The sequence below is a fragment of the Taudactylus pleione genome, unplaced genomic scaffold, assembly GCF_031769625.1.
Source record: "Taudactylus pleione unplaced genomic scaffold, aTauple2 ptg000065l, whole genome shotgun sequence".
NCBI classification, from domain to species: Eukaryota; Metazoa; Chordata; class Amphibia; order Anura; family Myobatrachidae; genus Taudactylus; species Taudactylus pleione.
Window position 1 is genome coordinate 4,293,806 of NW_028284467.1, and position 16,187 is coordinate 4,309,992.

At 41.1% G+C, this 16,187-nt stretch overlaps 1 protein-coding gene across 2 annotated transcripts in view; it reads left to right on the plus strand.

Annotated features, from left to right (window-relative positions):
• Positions 1-1,067: 1,067 nt before the first annotated feature.
• Positions 1,068-16,187, plus strand: part of MARS1 (methionyl-tRNA synthetase 1) — a 39,355-nt gene continuing 24,235 nt past the window's right edge. For both annotated transcript variants that reach the window (XM_088465896.1, XM_088465897.1), the window contains exons 1-11: positions 1,068-1,269; positions 4,498-4,588; positions 5,727-5,805; positions 5,928-6,053; positions 7,520-7,595; positions 8,384-8,556; positions 8,871-8,983; positions 13,051-13,167; positions 14,049-14,252; positions 14,546-14,747; positions 14,894-14,968. In XM_088465896.1, the coding sequence (XP_088322022.1) occupies positions 1,167-1,269; positions 4,498-4,588; positions 5,727-5,805; positions 5,928-6,053; positions 7,520-7,595; positions 8,384-8,556; positions 8,871-8,983; positions 13,051-13,167; positions 14,049-14,252; positions 14,546-14,747; positions 14,894-14,968 (1,359 nt within the window). In that variant the 5' untranslated portion in view covers positions 1,068-1,166. The remainder of the gene's footprint in view (positions 1,270-4,497; positions 4,589-5,726; positions 5,806-5,927; positions 6,054-7,519; positions 7,596-8,383; positions 8,557-8,870; positions 8,984-13,050; positions 13,168-14,048; positions 14,253-14,545; positions 14,748-14,893; positions 14,969-16,187) is intronic.

The following is a 16,187-nucleotide window of genomic DNA, read 5'->3' on the forward strand; positions in this document are numbered from 1 at the left end:
TCACCCAGCAGGTGCACACGTGTATTCATTACTCACTGGCACATTTTAAAAGTTCCACTGGTGGAGCTAATTATTTCAGTGAGGAGACCTGGAAAACATGCACAGTTTGGAGTCCTGAGGACCAAGTTTGAGAACCTGTGCATTAGACAATGTGTACCCAGCCAATCTATTGTGCGCAACGGGTGCCGGCATAAGTTATTATCAATGCCAGCAGCGACAGCAGGGGGGAGGGGGGGGGGGGTGTTAGCGGGAGCCATGCAGCATTCGACAGCATGGCATCGTACAGTCTCAGATCCTTATCAATATACAAAATATGAGGATGCAATGGACGACTCGCAGGAGCGCCCTTCGGCAATTGTGAGTACACACTGGAATGATTTGTCCTTCCGATGCGTCGGAGTCGGCCAAACTGCTCAAGATATCGCCAAATGTGTAAGGCAGAGGTTCCCAAACGTGGTCCTCAAGGCTCCCCTACAGTTCAGGTTTTAGAGATATCCAATGTTGAGCACAGATGACTTAATTAGTACCGCAGTCAATTTGATATAACCACCTGTGCTCAATGACTATCTCTAAAACCTGAACTGTTGGTGAACCTTGAGGACCGCGTTTGGGAATCTCTGGTGTAAGGGCTTTTACTCTGCAAAGACGCAAGCCATCACCAGTACAATTTTGGACACCCCAGTCTCAAAACGTACATCTTTGGTCTGTCTCTGAGAGATAGGGTACTTGGAAACTGCATTCCCTTCTAGAACAAATAAGTACACATTTAAACAATTATTTACTTAGGTAATAACAGCTACATACTAAGAAGAGGAGGAAAAACGGCCTCAAATCATCAGCGCCGAGTACACACTACTCACTCACTCCCTCACTCACTATCAGTTACTACAGGAAACGGAGGGTGTGGCACAAGCAAGCCAATCATGGCTAGGAAACACGCCTACCCTGGTTTCCTGACATCATTACGTAACAGCAGCCTGTTGCATGATGGAAGTTGTAGTTCTTAGCCCGCCTCAAGCAGGTTCTTAAAACAGCTCTGTTAGACTACATATCCCGGCGTGCCCTGCGGTCCATGTGTAGCTGTGTCCTGTGCGTTGCATCAGCTGTGATTGGAAGCGGTCGGTTGTGCCGGTTGCTTGTAGTTTATTCATTGAGCAAGCGGCGGCATGAAGCTGTACGTGAGCGATGGTAACCCGCACGGGTTGAAGGTGCTATCTGCTGCCGGGCTATGGTCCAGGGATGTGGAGATCCAGAGATTACAGCAGGAGGGTAAGTTCTTCAGGACAGCTGGGAGATCTCCTCACATGTAACACTTCTTCCAGGGCTGCTACTTCCTGCAGTTAGGGGTCCCCAAAAACAATAAAGCAAGAACTGATATAGGGGATAGATGCTATTCACCAAGACATTTCATCATTGGGGTGTGACAGGTGTGTTACACCCCAGGAAAAGCAGGACTGCATTTGCAAATTTCTATGTGTATAACTGTATTATGTTACTACATGTACAGTATCTTTTGTAGTATGAAATTATAGACATGTAAAAAAATAAAAATAAAATAAAGGTACTTGTACACATTACGGACTCATTGCAGAGAGAACCCAATGAATGTTTTAAATGGTACTTGTGTACTTTACGTACCGAAAGTTGTCCCCACCTAAAGAAGAAAGTTGTCCCCTCGCTGCGCTCGCCACGCTTCGGCCTCGGTGGCTCGCCACAAGGTTATATTCCCCCTCTTTGCCCACTTGGATGGTAGGGAATGACGCTGGACACTGGCTGCTGACGTCAGGGTCCTCTCCGTGAAGGAGCTTTAGACATTACCATGATTGATAATAATAATGAGTGTAAAACACTTGGGTTCTCTCTGCAGTGAGTCCGTAAAAGTACACAAGTACCAAAAAAATTATTTTACTGTGCGCAGTCTTAAAAAATTATGTATTTGTGCATATTAAATATCAAAGTGACTGATGACTTGCACTATACCATGGACGATCAAGTAGCATGGTGTGAATAAAATGGTTTTAATGTTTACCTCTAAAGCACTTTTGACTTGGCTCCTTTTATAATAAATACTATACTTAGTCATAATGTAATAATGGATGTGTTACCACTACTTTGCCCTCTGACCCTACTAATCTCTTATTTTTGTGGTAATCTCCGTCCAAAAGAGCATAAATCCTCCTTCAATAGATGCAATCTAGACATAGAGAAACAAACAGGAGGTGGTGGAAGGTAGTAAAGTGGTTTTATCCAAATAACTAGAAGAAAGATTGAAAATAAAAGTACGTAATCTATCTGAAGTATTAGCATTAGTCAGTGGCTTTTACTAAGCATTCAGCTGCTCGGACACTGGCTTATTACTGGCTTCTCAAATAACCTCTCCTGACAGTATGATGTAACATTCTGTGGTCCAGGCCTCTCTTGGCCAGGGAACAATCACTGTTCCAGACAGACCCATATGTGTTTTGTCATTTCCAGAGACTTCTTCAGGGAGATTTAGGGCACCTTGTTTTTGTTTCTTTCTTTATAGCTATATTAATAACAATTTCGATCTAATGCAGATGCATTTCCCTGGAAAAGCACTCTGCTCCTATTTGTGCAGGTTTGTGTATTGGACTAGAAATGTACATAATGGAAAGCATAAAAACTTCACTTCAGATTCCTGCTGGATATTACAGAACTTTAATACGCCCCTCCCCTTTCATTTATTTCTACTTTTTTATTATTCTCTTAAAATATTTGATAAAGTCTCATTATTTTTTTTAATTTATGAGAATGAAGGTACATTGGGACACTATTAAATGTATCCCTCGTGTATTCTTGTGTTTATTGTATTGGCAGAAATACATCTACTCCTCAAAGGTGCAAAAGGTATTCTTTTGAAAGCATAGAGTAGACCACTGCCCAGTCATCACTGCCTCTGTAGTCTTGCTAAGTAGAGAACACTGTTTTAAGTTACCCATTTCTACTCCTTACATGACCGATCATAAAACAAAATCTTTCTTTTGCGTGTAGGTTTAAAATGAGATGCCTGTGCATCTAGCCTCCTGGTTTGTCTCATACCTCTCATGTAGCTCCTTCAGTGTCTCTACTCTTCCTCTCTCTGTAAGGGTTCCTCCAGGCTTTGTTCTTGCCTCTGTTATACAAGGTCTATACCTCTCTCAGAAAGCTCGTATGCTTCTTCGGCCTCCTCTTTCCTGATCTGTCCTATTCTGTGTAGCCTACTTCTCAGCTATTCTCCACCTGGATGTCACAGTGCTGTGTATACTTATAATGAGCTCAGATTTAGACATCCTTACGTGTGGAGTAACCAGAACCCTGATCCACCAACTCATTATTTCCCTCCTCGACTACTGTAACCTACTCTTTGCTGTCCTCCCCTTTTCAATCTGTTTTGACTAATATTAACTGATTATTATTATCCTGCTATTTTTCCGCTTCTCCACACTTTGAATTCGTTTTGGTTCCCTGTTCAATCCAGGCTTCAATTGAAGCTGCCCCCCTTCACTTGGAGAGCCTTCACTAACTCTTTCCTAACTTACAACTCTGGTCTTGTCACAAGATGCTACCTAACTTGACAACTCTGCATTGCCTCTGACCTTTGGCTCTGTTCCACTTTCTAACACACTTCCCATCCTTATACTGCTCCTTAAGGTGCATACACACGGAACAATATATCATTACCATATGAATGATAACGATATCGTTCAACTACATATCGTTCATATTGGTCACTTTTATTCAGTGATCGACCAACGATGCGCGTTCCCACATGAACGATAACGAAATCTATGATCGTCTGTACATGCAGGCCAATCTGGATGATATCGTTATCTTTGCCTGTTCAGACATGTGGCAGGATGACTTCACTGAAAGATATCTTTCATGTTGGTGGTACAGATCGTACTGTGTGTATGCAGCTTTTACATATGGCACTCCTTGTCTTGTCCTACCAGACTTCCCCCAACCTACAATCCTCTAGCTGCCTCACCAAAACCCAACTATCCATGCTTGTCACTCCTATCCCCTCCTACATGCACATGTCTATCAAGGTCAGTTGTGCCCTCCTTACTACTGCCTCTAATTACCCCTCCTTCTCCACTTTACATCTACCCCACCTGGTTCTGTTATGTCCTACTCTAATTTTATGCCGTTTACTTACTCTCATGCAATTTGTACATGAATCTGTGATTTCTAGCGCATGGCACGTTCTTATGTAGTCATGTATGTGTTACTATTCTTTATTGCATGTTTGCTTATAATCTCATGTAAGTCACATCTATATAATGGTTGCCTAGCAATAATAATGCATCTCTATTGCTCTGTAAATAAATGTTGATAAGCCAGTTGGTAAATGCACCCAGTACATCTCCTCCCACCATAATATACAGACTAGTGAAATGTTGATAAGTGGGCATTTTACTAGCCATGAATGTTTTACATTAATCATAAATGTTACCAATGACGTGTAGTGTGTGATCCTGTTATTTTCTCTCTCAGATAGAGTTGTGCCCTTCTTGTCACAAGCAAAGCTGCCAGCACTACAGCTTGATAATGGCACTTTCCTTTTCTCATCCAATGCAATTTGTAGGTGAGTGTCATATATATTATAGAAAATGGTCAACTGCAATATGATTGCTACGGGGTTACAGCTCCAATTGCCCATGTACTGGTGGTACGTCTGCAGAGTTAATGCAATGATCCTATCTCGGTACATCATACACCATTGTCATCTATAATTGCTGCTATCACCGATACTGGAGCTACTCCACAGACTAAAAACATCCATGGTTACCGGAGTATGTGAGCTCACTACAACCTGTGCAGTAAAAGCTTCTCTGATCGTTATTTTATTGTCTTCAAAAGAGTTTTTTACACGACAGTAGATAATTTGTATCTGTTTAGGTAATTTTGGAATATATAATCTTTTAATTGGGTTACATGAGGGAAAAGCCTAAAGGAAAATATGATTTTCCCGGATACTGCCAATGGTTACTTACACATAGTCAGTCAGTGTAATCTAAAAATACAGCTATCCATATAGATATACCAAAACTATGTTATATAGTCACCAATACTCATTCTGCAAACCAAGGCATAGCCTTATACTTTGTGATAGTATATATACTCATTACATGCAGATGCAAAACTCTTAAAACAGAAGAAGGGTAGATGGGGGGCACAAAAGGTAGGAGCCTGGCACCACTTTGCGGCTCATGAAGGCTGCGTTTATTAGTTTCACATACTCCTACTTTTCTGAATTTCTGAAGATGCAAGTGTTTCAGAGCTAAGACCTAATCTGTATATAATAAGCAGGTGTTGAGGTTCTGCTGCTTGACCTTTAAAACATGCTTTTTTTTTGTAATCTGATTTCATCAATGTTTGGAGAGTAAAGGTAACGTATATCTTATGCACGTTTTATCTCTTGCCAAAGTGTTAATCACCAGATCCTAAATGACCACTATAGGCCAGGCACTCATGGTTGAGTAGCTTTAGTTAATAAAATGTTTTTAGCGATCAGATGTTGTAAGCATCTATATAGTTAAGCACAGTCTGTTGGGCTAAAATCAGAGTGGGCAACAATATGTATGTTTACACACACACAACACTAATATTTAGTCTCAAGTATACATATATGTACTATTGTATATTATAGAAAATATGCTCTGTGCATGGTTCTAATTATAGTTGAAATCATGAAAACAAAATTAATGTTACTCTCTTTGTAGGTATTTTTACTTGTCAGCTGGAAAGGACCTGGATGACCTAAGTAATCAGTGGCTGGAATGGGAATCAACAGAGCTGCAAGTATGTTGTCCGAGCGTGTGCTACTATAGCACACTAGTATTGTCACATGTCCATTTATTTGTATTCGTTTTGCTGTGTGTATAATACCTGTGTTTTGTTTTGTTTTCTAATTTTGTTTGTAGCCTGTGATCTCAGCAGCCTTATACGCACATGTCATACAGGGAAAGAAGGACGAGTCTCTAGCAATAATTGCCCAGCAGCTTGGCTGTATTGCTCAGAGTCTTACGAAGAAACCATATCTTGTTGGTGTGAGTACAACCTTATAATAAACAGAGCAATGCATGCAGACACTTGTTCCCAATGAATTGCAGAAGGGCATTTTTTGTAACAGTGTTGCAAATGTGTAGTCACTTTTCCTGTGGGATTTTTAGTAAACAGACTCTTAATTCAGAATTAAAAAAGGAGTGTTTGCAGAGTATAGGCGCACCTGGCTGATAGGTGCTTACTCAAATGAAATAAAGATAGTGGCACTCACTATAAAATGCCAAATAATATTCACACATGTAATTGGCGCACATCAAGTTAATGGTGCGTAAACGCGGTACGAAAATATGCACGATATGAACGATAAAAATATAGTTATCTTTCAGATAGTTAATTTTTTTGGTGCCTACCGACCCTCAAATGACCAGCAATGTGTGGGCACGTATGGACGATAACGATATCGACCATCACCCGTGCATGCAGGCCAACCTGGTCGATATCGACCAGGTTACATAGGGACCCGCGATGGTTGATCGCCGGTCGCTGGCCCGTCGTTGGTGGTGTGCTGGGTGATCGATATCGGGAGGGAGATCAGTCAGTGATATCGTTATCGCTGACCGATCGTACCGTGTGTACGCACCATAAACCTTTATAATGATTAATGCTCTTAGAGCATAATCTACTATATGTGATGTTATAGCCAAATAAATTACAAAACAACCTTTCTATGGAGCTGAAATTGTTATTGTGAGGAAGTATAATACACAAATATAACTCTGTTCGGACTCTGAGTAATGGCAGAACACCACCTTGAGCTTCTATAAGGGCTAACAATGAAAGTGCTATAATGTAACAGAAACCATCTATCTCATCATCCCACTGTTCTCAAAATTTGATCAAATTGTCAAAATATCAGCAAATCTTCATGGGATGTTACAATGTAATAATTCACTTTCAAAACATCTTGATGTCAAATAATTTTCCCACGCATAGTCATAGTAAGGAAGAAAGTTCCGGTGTACAGTGTATATACAGTATATATCCACAAATAGCGGCAGGTAAATAGGTTAGGTTATGTCCTAGGTGTACGGAAACAATTTCTATGGGAAATTGGAAGGGGAACTCCATGGTGATCCAAGTAGGAAGTTTAGATTGCAGAAAGCTTATGCAGTGTTAGTGATAATACAAGAGATATACTAAATGCTATAGGCAAACTGCACCACTTCCCTTATGGAGCCGAGGGAGGATGTGACTTCTTCTAGGAGGAGGAAATTTGGCAGTGGGTGACATTGAGTATATGTTACATCAAATGTTGGGTATGTGCAGGGTGTTAGGGAAGGGTTTGGGGTGGAGTGAGTATGAAGGATAAGGGTGATTTTATTACAGAGAAAACTAGCTGGGTTTTGCTCTTTATAAATTAGCCCCACTAAATGTTGCTGCTAAAAGCGGCATTCATTACATTTCCCCAATTGTGGCCTTTGGTTGATTTTAAATCTTAATTAATTTGCAGGATACACTGTCTATTGCTGATATTGTTGTTTGGGGAGCCATCTACCCTCTCATTACAGATGTGACTAGTCTGCCAGGTAAGAAACTATGACGTGCACCTATGTAGAATCCTGACACATTGGCTCTTCTGCTTGATGAGAATGTCTGGCCTGATGAACCTTTCTCTTACGTGTAAAGAACAGCAGCATATGGGTGATTCGGTTACAAACCTTACTTTAGCAATTTATTACTGCACACGAGAGATGAGCCGTTTGGTTTTGCTGAAACCGCCCGAACTTTGGGGTTCCGAGTCGAACCAAGTCTCAGCTGGGATCACTTTGGGGTTCAGAGTAGGTAGTCCCGACATGGCGTCTTCTCGCCAAGTTCGGAACTCTGATCTAAAAGCCGGATGTTGTGTGTTTTGGATTGCATTTAAGTCCCTCCCTCATGATTTCAGGTGTCAAAATTGATGTTAATAATGCTGTAGAAACAAAAACTGGTCCAGGTTACATGATTTTAAGCTGCTTTTGTCAATCTCTAAAGAAAACCAAAGCCGATCCAAAACACTTGAGGGTGGTTATACCAAAACCAAAACCTGGGAGTCTGTGCACATCGCTACTGCACACTAGTACTACATGGTGTGCTCATACAGAGCATTACTTTCTAGACAGGCATGACAGCTGCATGGAAACACTGCATGGGAAAGTATAACAATAAAGCAATGTATAAAATGACTATGTATAACACATGCTGGTGGCTGTGAGGGGTGGTCATTTTATATGCAGAACCCTCTTACATGTAAGCCTCCTTTGAGCAAAAAGGTTCTTTATAGTTGTTGCTTGTGCTGATGAATATCTTTGAACATTTAAATGATTTTCTTTTATAGAAGAGCTGTTATCATTGAAAAACTGGTTTAAAAAAGTATCTGAAATTGAATCCTGTCAAAAAGCTGTTGAATCACTCCTGAAAGGCCAGGGACCTGCGGTCTTTAAAGGATATCTCCAAAAATTGCCGACACCCGTTATTCCATCAAACACCTCTGTCTCCAATGAGCAGGAGGTAATTGGCTCACCTTTTATTTTTATTTGTTTTGTTTTTTAATACACCTGGATATTTTTATAGGATGATCTTAAAATGTGGAGAAAGTTTGAGTGGAAGGTAGATATAAAACAATACACCTTTCATACTACAGTTTTTCACAAAGAAAAAACTTGATAATCTTGCAAGCTGCCACGTGCATAAGCAGGTAATTTAAATTGGCAATACTGTTCATGGCAAAATAAAAATTACATTTCCTACTCAAACATGCTGAGAAGCAGGGGCTGTTTCAAGGTTGGTACATTTTTCCCCATTGTCTTTCTTTTTTTGTTCAGGGAGAAGATACACCAGCCCATGCTCTGTCTGAGGAGGATATTGCTGCAGCTACTGAAGCTTGGTCAAAGGGTCTCGCCGATGCTCCAAGGCCAAAACAAAGACCACACCCTATGTAAGTTGGGACAGTCATTTGTGCCATTTTCTTTACATTGAAAGGATTATTTAATTTGTATATATGTGTGTGTGTGTGTATGTGTGTATGTGTATATGTGTATATGTGTATATATATATATATATATATATATTTAGATATTTCTGTCTCATCATTTTCATCTGAAATTCTTTTCTCCCTAGGACCACAGTTATTTTAGGCAAACATACCCACTTTGTCCACCTCCTATATGCAAACAGCTAAAACCATCATTTTAATAGGTCCAGTAAAGGGGTCTTTGGGGGCGATTTCAATTGTTTTGGGCGCCGCAATAATTAATGGGTGCCCAATGTAGCCCATTAATTAGTGCACTTGTCATGCCGAATTGGACAGGGTTTAGCCTTGTATAGGGATTAATCCTGTCTAAAGTCCTGGTTAGAGCGCCCAAACCACGGGCTCTTTGCACATTTCTGCTCAACTCCACAGGAGAGGGTGGCAAGTGTTCCATCGGGTGCCTGGCATTGACAGTCGCCGGCGCTAACTATTGGATCACCCTCTTTGTGTGCTTACTATGTTTCAGATGAAACATAGAATTTAATAATTCAGGGGCATTTTGATCTCTACATGCCAAGGGGTCTATTTAGTAAACTACTGTTTTACAAACCAATTATTGGCAGTTTTGCCACTGGATTTATAGAAGCAATTTCTAAAAAAAAAATTGTTAAGCAGGTACATGTGGCAAAACCGCTAAAGTGCCAAGGTTTGAAAAACCACTATTAAATAAATAAACCCCCACATTAGGTTTTAGAAATCCATTCTAGAATAGTGGCTAATGCTAGTGTGTATGCTTAATGTTGTCTTGGTGGAAGCAAGAACTTTGTCCTGAAAGTGGTTAGTTTAGGCTATTAAGGAACAGTTATCGTGAAATGTAAAATATAACACTGTATTGGGTGCACAGTTTACAGTATTTTCTTTATTGAATTGACTCCAGCAGGAGTGTGGCTGAGCAGAGTGGCTGCTTTTAATCTGAGCTTCTGTAGTACCTGAGATTTTAGATTTATTTCTGATCACAAAGCATCTCTAAAACTGCTGGATCTGCTCACCCTCATCTTGAGTTCTAGTTCATTTAGGAGACGCAACAGACTTTTTCATGAAAACTACAGTGAGCGCTGACACCCAAGATGGAGTCTCCAGACTTCCTCTATCGGTGGATAGTGAGGTGAAGAGTCCATTTTCTATGGAAAGCGTTGTAGGCTTGTGTATGAGAAGCTATACTGGAGACTGAATTGGACTCTGATATCACCATGTTGAGTGCCCAAGAAAATAAATCTTCAGTCAGCATTTGAGGGTTCCCTCGGGAGTTTACAGAATTGAGTACTACTTAATATAGCTCTTTTCAGACTCCTTTATTATACTCTGTGGGCCTGCTTTGTAGCCAAAGGTGTTGGGACCGTCTTCGACCAGATGGTCTGTTTAAATTACTGTAGCCCTGATCTCTTCTTCAGCTTTAGGGGTCAATCCCATTCCGTGCGAAGGTGCCATGTGCCGTTGCAACGGTGTTAAAACACTGGCAACGGACCGGCACATAGCATCCTTTTGCAGCGTGACTCAACCCTGAATTCGCCAAATTTTGCATAGGGCTGTGTGCAAAATTGAATGCGGGCTTCCATAAAGTGCGGCCACTGGCGCGATGACTCGCACTGGTGAGATCATCGCACGGAATAGGATTGACCCCTAAATGTCCGAACAACGACCAGCACTGTTTTTAGAGGTCTGGGGCTACACTTGTTCCACAATTTTTTTAGAATAATATAGCAAAAAGGAGGGATCTCACTGAGCTTTTAATTAAAAGGAGTGGGTGGTCAAATATTGGTGGAGATGTACAAGTGACAATAATGTCCTAGGAAGTAGATCAGCAGTGGTCTAGAAGTCAAAGCTGCATATTCGGTACCCTTTTGAGCATGCATCCAATACTCAGTTTCTTTAGCTAACCTCCTGCAAATCGTTATCTCCTTTTCAAAATCTCTCTGGAGGGAATATAAGTATTTGTAACAGACACAGGCTCTCAGATTATTGGCATACCATGTGATTGCAGAGGGGGAAGGAGAAAGATTAGAATTTTACAGTGAAAATTGAGGTTAGAGAGGCATTTCAAAGCCTCTCCGCTCACTACATCATGTGACTTTGTTGAAAATCTGCAGAATCATCCACCAGTAAGGCAGTCTGAAAAAACAAACCCAAGAAAAGAGTTAATTTGCAAAACTGTTTCTTATAGCATGCAATAGTGATTAATAATCCCACTTTTACACCAAAGTCCTGGGGGGTCTGACCCGGGATTTGGAACACGTTTCGAACCCAGGACAGACCCCTTTTACACCGCGGAACCGACCTGGGCAATGCACGTGTCGGCGCCGTTCACACCGGAGCCGAGTCTGCAGTGACCCCGCTCTTCCGGCGCTGTTTAGCAGCACTTCTTCCTACCACCCTCCTCCCTCTTACCTCACTCTGCAGCGGTCCAGAGGCAGAGAGGGCGGGTGGGGAGCTCTGCTCCGTGCTGCTTGGGCCGGCGCTGGTTGCAGTGGATGCCTGGAGAAGATGTCATCTCCAAGTACCACTGAAGCCGGCCAATCGGGTGGCATGCGGCACGATCTGGGTCACTCTCTACTCGGATCGTGCTGTTTACACTGCAGGGTGACAAAAGAACGACCCATGGCCAACCCTGTGAACTACCAGAGTTGGATCCATTTACACCGTCAAAAATCCCGGGTTGTAGAGCGTTCATGTGCATCAACCTGGGATTTTTATGTCTGTGTAAAAGGGGTATGAATGGAATTGCTGTTTTAAGTGCATCTCTGGTCTTGAAGAAAGGTATACTTGTCTAGTGGATAATTCTAGGTTGATTTGCAATGCTGATTACTTTTGCATTACATAAATCTGCAAGTATCTTGTGTTATACAGTTCGTTTTCTGCAGAAAATAACCATCTAACATTTCTGCACTTATTAATAAAATTAAGCTTCTTGAGAGTTTATAGAAATGTCTACATTAATACGTATACTAGCAGGATACTAGACTTCTATAATGGCTGTACAGATTATAGCAAAAACGTTAGGCTCTCATTGGTAATTGATTTCTGATTCAGAGCAAGTATATAGAATTATGAGTTAGCAGCTTCACATGCTGTGAATAAGGTGAGGTCCGCTATTCAGTCATTAGCATAGATTTCTCATGCTGTGACAGGTGTGATGAGTGTATCTACCTGATTATGATAACCTACTCTGCGGAGCTCTCTTCTGACCATTTTTGATTCTTAGCTACTGGTGCTTCCGGTTAAAATTTGCAGTCAAGTGATCTGCAATTTCTCACCTATTTTGGTTTGCACATTGTATTAATGCACTAGACCAGGGGTGGGGAACCTTTTTTCTACTGAGGGCCATTTTGATATATATAACATTATTTGTGGGCCCGGTGCAGGCCACGCTCCCTCCATGTGATGTCACATGGGGGCGGGGCCGCAATCACCGGTGATTACAGCAATCCCCGGAGCATTCTGATGCTCCAGGGAGCTGTAAGGGCAGTGGTGTGACTGTCTGAAATGTCCTAAGGACGCTCCAGGTGTCACTGCTGCATAGATTCTGGCTGCAGGGTGCCATTCTAGGCAGATGAGGCTAGCAGAAAAAAGCTCAGAGGGCCAGATCAAATGGTTCCGGAGTCCTTATACGGCCCCAGGGCCTGAGGTTCCTCATCCCTGCACTAGCCCATACAGTATGTGCTTCTTCCCATTGTTTCTTTTAGCTGGTGAAGTTTTCTCACACAGTGTACCGTCCTGACATCGCCTGTAATTACCAAGATGAGGTGTCTTTATTCACTGAATCTTCAGCCAAATACAATTTACCCATTGGTTCTCTTCCAAAGTCAATGTGTTTATATGCATGACCCCAACTATGCTTGAGTGCTAATTCTTTTTTAGCACATAAGCAACACAGATGTGAATCCCCTGTATTTCATGTCACTTCAATGTACTTTGTACTTTGCTTTTTTTTTTTTTTTTTATATATATCTTATGCTCTTTTTTTATGTAATTTGCAGTCTTCCAATAGAAGGGGAAAAGAACATATTGATCACCAGTGCTCTGCCCTATGTGAATAATGTTCCTCACTTGGGAAACATCATTGGTTCTGTGCTCAGTGCTGACGTCTTTGCCAGGTGAGATGTATATTAGTATGAAACAGAGTGCAGTTTTGCTGCTATTAGATTGATTTTGTTTTTTACATCAGGGTGCATGTCCTTATACTAGTTTGTCATTTTTCCAATGTGATAATTCATGAAGTGTATAGATTCTACAAATAGCATTTTATATAAAGGGGAATTATACCTACTTTTATGTTACAGAAATTGTTCCTATTCCAGCAATGTCATATTTTAATTGCATATCAGGTGGATTTGGACAGTTCAGCCTTTTTTTGTAAACATCTGTAAGTGGTTAGATTGTATACATAAGAGAGACTAGAGTCTTTCTCTACTAGCACTTCTGTTCAGTTGTGATCATCATCTTTTTTTATTTTAATAGTTAAAGTGTGAATAACAACTTCCTCCTAAAACAGAACTGTGGCAGGACAGTAATGTTAGAGATCAAAGTTAATTCTAGTTGACCATTAAATGTAGTTAGTCATAGTACTGTGATAGCCTGCTTCCCAGAATATGCAATCATTTCATTTATTTGCATTGTACTTTTTACTGTGTGTTAAAACCATGTTTTTAATGCATTCAGATTTTTTTTGCAGCCCTATATCTATATTTGAAAAACACAGCAGCGCTTGGTTTACGTGAATAGTAATCTCTAAGTAAAAATATCAATATAATGAATACTTAAAATTGTGTAAAAAGTAAGATGTGACCACAGGCGTATGAAAAAAAAAATATATATAAAACACAATTTAATGAAACATATATGAAGTACAACAGTAATAAATTGCTGTGTTTCAGTACTAGGTCCTCCAACAGTCAGGGGTTTTGCTACCCGTCTTGTGAACAGACCTTTTAGGTTAGAACATATGAACTACAGTTAACCCCTCCTGTTCTTTCAGGTACTGCCGGCTGAGGAACTGGAACACGCTGTACATATGTGGAACAGATGAATATGGCACAGCCACAGAAACCAAAGCAATGGAGGAAGGGCTGACCCCAAGACAGATCTGTGACAAGTACAATGCTATCCACACGCATATCTACCAGTGGTTCAATATCTCCTTTGACTATTTTGGCAGGACTACAACTGAACAGCAGACCATGTAAGTGACCCGTACCTGGTCGCTCTATAGTGATAATATATTTGATTATTATATATAATTTTTTGATGATGCCAAACAAAATAAAACATTTCACAGCTTTTCTCAGTTCTGCATCCATGTTGGTGCGGATTATTGGAGAGAGTTTTTAGGGGATAACATTGGCAGTAATGTACATGGTTATATTAATGGTCTTTAGACCCCATCCATGTTACCAAGCTGCTTTTGTTATATAAAGCAGAAGCCCACATTTGTAATATTCATGACAACAATATAACTTGTACCATGTGCTGCAGAATTGCTCAGGACATCTTCCACCGGCTGCTGGAGAGAGACTTCCTGCTGAAGGACACCGTGGAGCAGCTCCGGTGCGAGATCTGTCAGAGGTTCCTGGCAGATCGTTTTGTGGAGGGCACCTGTCCCTTCTGCAACTATGAGGAGGCCAGAGGGGACCAGTGTGACAAATGTGGCAAGCTTATCAATGCTGTAGAATTAAAGGTACTGTCTGATATTGGTGCATGTAGGCAGCCGGGCACATAGCTGGCATTCTGTGAGCGTTGATTACTGTGAAAGCAGAGACCATGATGTGTCTCTTGTGTTATAACCACTGAAACTATAAAGTCACATTTCCTTTTTTTTTACAGAGACCTCAATGTAAAGTCTGTAAACAAGCTCCTATTGTTAAATCGTCCCAGCATCTATTCTTGGACCTGCCTAAGGTATGCCATGTTCTTGGGTGCCTTTTATAGATATGCATTTTATGTAGGTTTGCAGCCCTGGTTTCAAAGGCTTTTAACACTACAGAAGAAGTAAATTCCATGTTAAGCTGCTAGGGGAAAAGATGCTGCTTAGCTGTAGATGTCATAGTTATGTCCTTCTAACCCTGGCATTGAGGGAGAGATGTCTCAAACCTTGGAGAGAGGTAAAGTACTAACCAATCCGCTTCTGTCACTTTTCTAGCACAGCCTGTAAATGACATAAGCTGATTGGTTCTCTCTCTCCCTCTCCCTGGTGTCATCTTTGCTCTCCCTTCATTTGCCTGACTTTATTGTATTGGCCTGTTTTTGGTTGATTGCCTTCACATGCCTGAAATGATAAAACATTGAGTGAAGTCTAGTAACCGAAAGATCCCCCTAGTTTGACAGTCACTGCATTCGCCTTACTGGCAGAGTAATATTGTACCCGACTATTACTGCAGAGCCAATACTACTTTCTTTCACCTTCAGCTGCCTTCTCAATAATGGAAGCAATTTACTGTATTGAAAGTCATCTGCTGTGAGAAGAATGGAGGCCAGCAGAGAAACTGCAAAGCACTACATTGGCTTAAACATGTTTTACCAGTTGTGCTCCTCATGCTGCAAGTGAATCCTCCTTTGCTTTTTGCAGAACGTTATCTGACTCTTTAAATTCCCAAACTGATAATGTCCCTTTTTGCAGACTTTGGGCCTGATTCACTACGGATCGCAATAGCGAATACGCACGCAATTCAGCTGCGATAGTATACTGATCCATGGCGATCGCTATGCCGTCACGGCACAACATAAAGACGCCCACTTTACCTTACACACATCCGTGATGTCTAGCTAGACTGCAAAACCATCGGTAACATCGAGTACAATCTGAGCCTCACTCACACTTGCACAAGCTCTGACCTTACTCAGAAATTGCTAACTTCATTGCACGCTATGAGGCCTCAGGCTGCATAAGGCATCGCAGGGGATAATTTATGCACGCACTGACACGGCTGCGTACATAATTATCAAATATGATGCTATTGCAGGACTCACACTAAGTATTTTTTCCTGGTGAAAAATTATAAATTCATTTTCATTAATGTGGTGCTGAGACCAAATTCTCTGCACTCTTTTCAGTGCTCTGGTTTTCAGAACTACCTCTGCACCTTCATGATGGACCTACAGATGAGGAATAACCTCTGGT